This window comes from Sprattus sprattus (assembly GCF_963457725.1).
Source record: "Sprattus sprattus genome assembly, chromosome: 19".
Lineage (NCBI taxonomy): Eukaryota > Metazoa > Chordata > Actinopteri > Clupeiformes > Clupeidae > Sprattus > Sprattus sprattus.
In genome coordinates, this window is record NC_137917.1 from 21774606 (window position 1) to 21784139 (window position 9534).

Consider the following 9534-nt stretch of genomic DNA (forward strand, 5'->3'; position numbering starts at 1 on the left):
TGCTGACATAGACAACAATACAAGAAGGAATATGATGATTTCCATGTCAAGAAAGATGGAGATTCTGGGCATTGATTTTGAGGGTCAAAATGACTCAATAAGGAGCGAAAGAACCAAACATTCAATTTACAAAATGGACTTAAAAGCTGACTCAAGGTCTAGTACATCAAATAGGCTACTCTAAACCCAAAAAGATTTCACTGAAACGAACCCCTTCTGACAAGTTATTCCAATCCACTGGCTTCCAGACACGCGTTCAGGCGCGCGCACACACGCACACACACACACACACACACACACACACACACACACACACACACACACACACACACACACACACACACACAATCATACAGTAAAATTCTGAAGCAGCAGCCTCAGGCATCCACTTGCTTTTCATCCACATCCCCATCAAATGTTTTTTTTCCTCCGCCGCATACTCTTTTCCTATTTATTTTCTGTCCCGCTTCTCTCTTTCTTTTCAGACTCTCCATCCGTCCCTCTCTCAACTCCTTTCTGCCAAAAATCCGCTCAGAACCAGCCGATTCTGTTGTTGTCCTGGTGACTACGCGGGGAGAGCTGGAGGGCCATGCCTGCGTCTCCAAGGTAACCCCAGTCAGACTATGATAAAGCCCTCCATGACAAGTAGGCTAGGCTTGGCTGAGAGTAAAACAAAAAATCACTACAAACAAACCAATGACTCTCAAGATCATGGTTTCATTGTGGGATAACTTGACAGTACTGTTACATAAGAGAATACACACAACACCAAACTACCATTATTGATGTAGCCTTCTGTCAAGTTTCATATTAGAGCGGTGTATAACGGAGCGCAGTTCGTTCTAGAAAACAAAAAAAACACCCGGGATGAAGCAGGACACATATGCTCATCATGGTAGACCTTGGAAGACTGACCGGCGTAATCGCGCGCGTGCTCGCCACAATCTGTGTCAGTGTGTGTGTATGTCCGTGTGTGTGCACACAAACTAAATCCTCCCGCACTGACTCAGCCTGCATTATCCGTACACAACATGCAAAAACAGTCGCTACGACCTGCATTTCGATTTCGGGTCGGAAAGGGGCAAACGTATCTTATCGCGACATCTGCTGCATAAGCTAAAGGTGAACGGTACCATTCAGTGTAGCCTGAAGAGTACAATACGGCCGACAAGGACACCAAAGGCCCTGTTAGACACAAACCACACATGTAAACCCGACTCGGAGCAAAGCTGTGCGGATAATAGTCAAGTAGTGGAGGGTTAGAGTAAACATCCCTGCTGCCGACATCACAACATAACCAAAATCGTACACGTAGCCTGACAAGTAGGCTCGTTTATTTGGCCAGGGATGAAGATGGTATGATATCTCGCATAGTGCAGCGGTTATGTATTTTCAAATGCACAATAAAGGTCCCCTCCCTGCTATCGGACAGCAAAAACTAGCGCGTTGCTAATACAGGCAGGTGATAGGGCACTCGATGCGAATAGGGAGATGAATGAAATAACTGTACAATCGCTTCGTCGGATTATAATTGCTCTACACGCGAGACATACGGAGGGCAGCATTCGCTTTTGTTACTTACTCGAACATGTCATGAGGCGTTTCCAAAAGAGCACCCACGCCGATAAACGCTGCGAATATGCACGATGGATGGAACAGTAACAGCAGCGCTACGCCGATCAGACGGAGTGGTCAGATGGCCGCTTAGCCTGGTGCTGCAAGCGCATTCACTTCCCTATGGTCCGTGTCCTTCATGCGTGGCCACTCTCAGTTCCACGGTCTCGGCGGATATCCCCCAAAACCATCCTTCAAATAACCATGTGCACCTAACCAAGGCTATTTTTTGGAACCGCGTCTGTTTCACGGTGATTAACTGACGCTGCACCCTCGAGCGCTGCAAGAGGGAGGGGATGCGGGGGACAAGGGTGGGAGATGAGGAGGAGGAGGAGGAGGAGGAGGCGGAGGATTCTACTGTGTGAGAGAAAGGAGTCCTCCCTTCTACCACGAGTTCAGAAGCATCATGTCAAACGAGGAGAGCTCACCGGTCGCAGAGCAGTAAGGCACGTCATGTGAACCAGCTGTAGGATATTTTCTAAGACGAAATGTACATGGATTGACTCATCAGTATGAAAGGCATTGTTTAATAATAACATAGGCTGAACAGCTGAGAAAGGTATAGCCTACAAACTAAAAAAGGAGATACTTAATTTTCCAGGGTGTGTGATGTTTGTTTACATTTGTCTTCTCTGTTGTTTTTGTAGTGAAATGAAAAGGAAACATGTTGCTGTCAATTGCCAATTTCACTGGCTGCTATATGATGTGTTTTCCAATAAACATTTTTGAAACACAAAGAGCTTATAAAATGAGATATATAATATTAGATAGATAATTCTGGTAAACAGCCGTACAGAAATAACCACAAGAAACTCCAGATAGAGGCTATAAAAGAGCCTGCAGAGCGTTCAGACGTTAAGACGATCCATGCAACCTCTCCTGATTGTGACATTAGTGATTGCAATAAAACTTCCAGATTTGTACAACCAGTCTCCGGGCTTCTGATTGAAAAGAAAACTGAAGTGAGATACTTTCTCGCCGCTACACAGCCCAAAATAGCTGACAATTACACGCTACGACAATTACACACTTCATATGCATATTTAATACGGAAAGTAAAATCTGAAATCATAATAAACGGGTCATTTATTATACGGAAAGTAAAATCTGAAATCATAATAAACGGGTCATTCTGCCTAGTCCACCTACCCTACCAACCATTTAACTCGCAATCTCTCTTCATCTATATGGATTAGAGACTGTAAAGTACTATAATAATCCAGAGTGGTTGGGCCTCTGTCCATCTGTAATCTGCTTTTCCTGAGGTCTCTGGGCACAGGCCCTTATAATCTCGGTCTAAAGGCCAAGATGGAGGAGCGATAAAAAGGAAGACTCGGGAGGGTTTAAGTCAGATGAGGTTTGAGAGTTCAACGCCAGGAGAGCACTTGAAGGAGGCAAAACAAGACTGTGGCATCAGCAGATGTAAAAACAGGCCTGAGGAAAATCAGACAGCACTTTAGGTGACACTTATCAGACAGTTGAGAAGGCAGATCAATTCCCCCGAGAATCAATATTACTCTACTAATGAATGCTGTCTGAAGGTTTATACCCAGTCAGCATTTTAACAACAGTCTGTGAAGTACTGTGCAGGGTCCAAAACAGGAGCCAGGGGGTATCCAAAACAGTCTGTGAAGTACAACTGCATTGGTATAAAGCTTTATTACTTTCTTTTGTTTTAAATTACAGACTTAAAAAGCAGATCAGGACATATTTTGTGTTCCTAAGGAGAATGATCTGGAAATACATGCGGGTCTGAGCTTTGTTGGTGCACCTAGTCAGGCTAGCCCCAAAGAGGGTGGTCCGCTGAACAGTCAATATGATCCTCCAGCCAATTAGCCAATTAGCCACCAGAGCTAGGGAGTCACATCTAAACCAATGGAGACGCAACGAGAGATCAGGAGATGGCAGCAGCTGATTCTCCCTGTCTGCAAGTTACACAATCTCATTGAGGCCACCGATGGAAAGACAAAACTCAGATGAATTCTTTCTTTTAAAAAAACAGGGGTCTTCCTCTTTCCAGTTCCTAAAAATGTATAGCCTTTAAATACAGAGAAAAAAGTATGTCCACATGCAAGAAATCTTCCCATGAGAACTGCAACTGTGACTGCATGATGTTCTTTGCTGAGGTTAACCACATGTGCCCCCAACTTAAACTGAAAAAAAAAGAACAGTGACTCCAAAATGGCAGACATCGCCTAAAGTAAACACTGTGGCTTTGCCGTCTTGTTTTGTGATGCAGGAGTTGTGCAAGTGTTTTGGTTACTATTTGGAACAGCAAAGCACCGATGGTGCACAAACCTCTCAGAGACAGATAGGAAATGCGCACACGGTATACCAAACAAGCCAAGACAGATAGGCAATGCGCATACACGGCATACCAAACAAGCCAAGACAGATAGGCAATGCGCATACGGTATACCAAACAAGCCAAGACAGATAGGCAATGCGCATACACGGTATGCCAAACAAGCCAAGACAGATAGGCAATGCGCATACGGTATACCAAACAAGCCAAGCCATAGCTGTTGGCTCAGCACTGCATGCAGTCAACTTTGCATGTAGGCAGCCCGGTCTCCTTCCCATGCCCACACCATGGCCCACACCATGCCAACACCTGGCCCACACCTGGCCCACACAGTGCACAACTCCACAGGTAGCACATCACATGATGTAGACACCATTTCTGCTTACAACTCACTTCTTTCAGAGAGGACCAACACGATTGCTTCAGTATTGTTATTCAGATCATTTTTGAGTTTGTTAAAAAAACACGGTCAAATGGATGAAATGTTTCCTTTTTTGCCAAAACAAAGCAGGCTGTTCTCTCCAACTAGCAGTTGGCTGAAAAACAAAACAAATGCAACTGCCTGGAGGAAACCTGTGTTACACATGACAGGGATAGGGTAGTAAAACCACCTCCAATTATGTGTTCACATTTGACAGACACAAGAATGGGCCGTCACTCGAACATGACACGAGGACCCGATGCTATCTGTGTGTGCACTAGGGTTGGGCGATGTCTCCTTATTTGACAGAAGACGATGTTTACATTGAAACATCGTGATGGACGATGATATCGTCTCGTCGGGGGGGGGGGGGGGGGGGGGGGGTGGTAAGGGTGGGTTGTACTGTTTATATCAACACCTTCGTGTCTATTCTATTTTGTAGCCATTGCGCTGAAGTTAATGCTTTCGCTAAAGTTGAACGTCATATTTCTGTTGACAATGAGCAAGTTTCCTGACGCAGGAGCAGGCTTAGTTATACATATAGATACATATAATAGTGGACATTACACTAGGCAACATGGATCTCATTCATATCTCATCCAGTCGAAATCTTAACAGGATTGAACCATCTTTATTACAGCGTATCAACATAAGAACAGAACATAGCTAAATCTCCGCTTAGCATGCTAATTACTACTGATAGCACTCGCAGGTAGCCCAAAATTTGGTATTTAAATTTAATACACAATCTATCACATTAGCAACTTCATGAAAACCCTTACTTTCATTAGGTATGCACATAATGCCTCACATACAGGTCGAACAAGAAGCATTGGAAATGTATAAGGCACAGTACGGTCAACTACTTGGCGACAAACTGAACTGTCACTATCCTAAGGGAGCTGCAGCCGGTACGCAGACGACGTTGCTAGGCAACATCACTATCAACAGAAAGTTTTCATACAGTTAACGTGCGGAAAGGCATTTTACGGCTGTTTTTTTTTTATGCGGAAAACTATTGGCCCTAAATAAGCCAATATTTTTTTATTGTAGCAGTAGCCTATTTAATTTTCATGCCTGACTTTAATTCATATGGGGGGGGGGGGGGGCATCACGATGGTTACCATCCATCGTGATGGTGGGTCAAAAATGACGATGGACGATGATATCGTCCATCGGCACAACCCTAGTGTGCACTTGAGGTTCATTACTCATCTGTTATAACAGTCTGAAAGATGACCTCTTCACGGCCAACATTATCACGTCAAGACTAACACACAGCCTAATGTTATATTAGTATGTATAGAATAAGTACATAATTAAGTATGTATACTTATATTATTAATGATATTATATTTAGTAATTACCGGTTTATGATACATTCATTTGTAAAAGAAAACACTACAATTATGTATTGTTTTTTGTATTAGTTGAAAACACAGATGTTTAAAATAAATAATCCACATGACCAGCTCCTATGTGTAGTATAGAGTTTAGAAGAAGCAACGGAGAGGAGCCTGGTGAGAGCGCTCCAGCTGATGGGCGCAGGTGACGGAGTCTCACAGCGTGTTTACCAGCCCCAAGCCTTCTAAACGCAGAACACTCAGCCTCGCTCATGCAGAAAGAACAGTGTTCATATATTAAAAAAAATAAAAAAAAACATTCTATGGTTCACCTTTTCATTTGTATCCAGCACATATGGTAGCTGTGAAGCTACACTGGCTCATAGCTTTGATTATGTTCATAGGATAGGTGGCTAGCTGTGAAGCATTTCCTGCAATCTTTTTGTTTTTCCATTCGTAATGCATTACACCGAAGCCTATCGATTATCTTTGTCCTTGTAAACCAGATCAAGGACGAACGGATCAGATCAATCTCCACAGGCTATAAGCCACGACCAGCCAGAGCTGGGATCCCACTGTAAGTAATATTTTTTTTCATTTTCAAAAGAAGTGGGTCAATAAAGAGCCGTTTTGCAATTGAAAGGGACGGAAGCACAGCTGTTCATATGAACCGCAGAGAAAACACACGCTGACTTCTCAGCTGGCCCTCTGACAGGCTGACAACACAGCGCTGCACCACACAGGGCTGTGCTCTGATTGGCTACAGATGACATCATAGTGAACAGCCTGTGTTCCCACTGGGCAGGGGTGATGTCATGCATATGGAAGCAGGATGGATGAGAGGGAGAACCCACCCCTTTTTCACCAATTGCCTGTGGCCCGGCTTAGGATTCTCCAATAGTGGGGTCCGCTTTTGGCCTTACTCATCCATATTTCTCTCTGTTTTTTTTTCCTCTTCCTCCCATCCACCTCTTCATCCCTTTAGCTTTCCACTAAATCTATGGCTAATTTTGTACTGCATGTTTTTCTCAGTACTCGTTCCTAAGTTCCTTTATTGTACTTTTGCTTTGACCATGCATCATTACGCTTCCTTCCCTTCTCTCTCTCTCACACACTTCTCTCACACACTTCTCTCTCACACACTTCTCTCTCTCACACTTCTCTCTCTCACACAATAGTAACACAAAAGCATTGCATTAAAATATTATGGCTATTGAAAGGAACAAGACATTCTGTCTGTGGGGTTTTAGAAAGTCAGTATGTTTATGTAACGCTAGAGTAATACTTCTTCTCTCTCACACACTTCTCTCTCTCACACTTCTCTCTCTCACACAATAGTAACACAAAAGCATTGCATTAAAATATTATGGCTATTGAAAGGAACAAGGCATTCTGTCTGTGGGGTTTTAGAAAGTCAGTATGTTTATGTAACGCTCGAGTAATACTTCTTCTCTCTCACACACTTCTCTCTCTCACACTTCTCTCTCTCACACAATAGTAACACAAAAGCATTGCATTAAAATATTATGGCTATTGAAAGGAACAAGACATTCTGTCTGTGGGGTTTTAGAAAGTCAGTATGTTTATGTAACGCTCGAGTAATACTTCTTCTCTCTCACACACTTCTCTCTCACACAATAGTAACACAAAAGCATTGCATTAAAATATTATGGCTAGGCTATTGAAAGGAACAAGACATTCTGTCTGTGGGGTTTTAGAAAGTCAGTATGTTTATGTAACGCTCGAGTAATACTTCTTCTCTCTCACACACTTCTCTCTCTCACACTTCTCTCTCACACAATAGTAACACAAAAGCATTGCATTCAAATATTATGGCTAGGCTATTGAAAGGAACAAGACATTCTGTCTGTGGGGTTTTAGAAAGTCAGTATGTTTATGTAACGCTCAAGTAATACTTCTTCTCTCTCACACACTTCTCTCTCACACACTTCTCTCTCTCACACAATAGTAACACAAAAGCATTGCATTAAAATATTATGGCTATTGAAAGGAACAAGGCATTCTGTCTGTGGGGTTTTAGAAAGTCAGTATGTTTATGTAACGCTAGAGTAGAGTAGAGCACTGCTAAAGCTTTTCATTTTTTCCAACATTTGATCCTCACACAGATTCACTTGTAAGCGTTTCTCACTGTGCCAAATAAAAAGGCTTTTTTGGACTCGGACTGAAAATAGGCAAATCCGCCTATTCAAAAGTTGGCACATGCAGCTATTTGCTTGTTTGTCTGTGATTATCAGAGGGTTGTACACAACAGGAAGGCAACCACAGAGACTACTCTTTTGCAGAACTAGTTTAAAGGAGGTGCATGCAAATCTAAGTCTTAAATTATTAATAATCAAACCATGGGAAATACGTGGGCCCAACCTCTTCAGTGGACAGGTCTGGGTGGATGCTAGGAACTACCAATGGGGTACTACTTTGCAATGGGGTTGTTAGCTGCAATGTCTCCAGCTCAAGCAGCCACTTATGGTCACACACACACACACACTCACACTCACACTCACACTCACACTCACACTCACACTCACACTCACTCACACTCACTCACACTCACACACACACACACACACACACACACACACACACACACACTGACCTGCAGCTATCCCAGTCAGAGCCGTCCCTGGTGAGCAGACTGCGGAGCGACCAGCGCGAGCGTCTACTCGGGGACATGCTCCGAGACCAGGAGCGGTGAGACGGCAGGGGCAGCAGCAGGGACGAGGTGCTTCCCTGACTCAGCTGCCGCCGGTACTCTTCCTCCTCACCGTCGGCTTCCTCCTCACCGGCCCTCACCACACGCGTGAGCGAGGGGCTGGGAGAACGACTCCTCTGTGTCCTGTTACTCTCCTTCCTCTCCCCTTCCGCCTCCTCGCCCTCGCCCTCTTCCTGCGGGCCCTCGTCCTGCCGGTGCATAGGGGTGAGGCGGTGGGGAGAGTCCTCGGGGGTGCCGGTGCCACTGGGCCGCTGTCTGGCCCGGCATCGGCGGGACCGGGGCCGCCTGCAGCGAGGGCTGGGGGACCGAGACCAGGACTCGGTGTCGGAGGATGGGGGGAGCACGGTCAGCGTGGGGATGGAGATGGACTGTGCCATCGCACTGTCTGGGACAACCCCCACCGATGCCGTCATGGTTTACCCTGACCCTCCTTTTGGAAGGGGGTGGGGTGGGGTGGGGTGTGCAGAGAGGGTGTGGAGGATCAGTAGGTTTTTGTTTTTTTAAATCCTCTCTCAAATGCCTCCCTCTCTGATTGTGCCAGAGGCAGTTCCTGGAGATTCAAAAAGTCACGTGGTGCTCATAAACAAAGGCCTCTCAGGGATCTGGTAGTATTTCCGGTCACAGAGATGTTTGCTGGAGACAAACCCATGTTCATGTAGGCTGAACTACTTCACTGGCGGTCCCATTCACTCTTGTTGCGAGCTTCTTCAGAGCCAGCAGAAAAGTTGCACCTCTCTCACACAGCAGAAGAAATGAGCAACCTCCTCTCACCCTTCACCACCTTCACCCCTCATGCTGGAGAGGAGGATTTCCTCTGTCAGGCTGATTGCAGTGGTGCGATTGGTCCTCCGTCTTGGAGATAGAGCTCAATATTTCCTTCACACGTGAATGCTGTCAATACTGCAGCAGCAGCCAAGACAAGGCAAGGCAGGGGAGGGGAGGGGCGCTTGCCCACAAGAAATCTTTAAAAAAAAAAAAACACAACAATGCTGCCGTCTGTCCGAGAGGATCCCTTTTCAGTCCGCAACCTTGAGACTGGGGCTTCACATTACCGCCCACCCCCCTCCTCTTCCTCCCTTATCCTTCTCTCTGTATTCCTCTCTTTATATCCTTCCTTCTG

General features: G+C 45.1%; 1 protein-coding gene across 1 annotated transcript in view; it reads right to left on the reverse strand.

The window, feature by feature from the left end:
* The window catches only part of gramd1a (GRAM domain containing 1A), a 34529-nt gene extending 25408 nt beyond the window's left edge, over nucleotides 1-9121 (reverse strand). The window contains exon 1 of the mRNA XM_080858354.1: nucleotides 8298-9121. Within this exon, the coding sequence (XP_080714480.1) occupies nucleotides 8298-8827 (530 nt within the window). The 5' untranslated portion in view covers nucleotides 8828-9121. The remainder of the gene's footprint in view (nucleotides 1-8297) is intronic.
* Nucleotides 9122-9534: the final 413 nt, after the last annotated feature.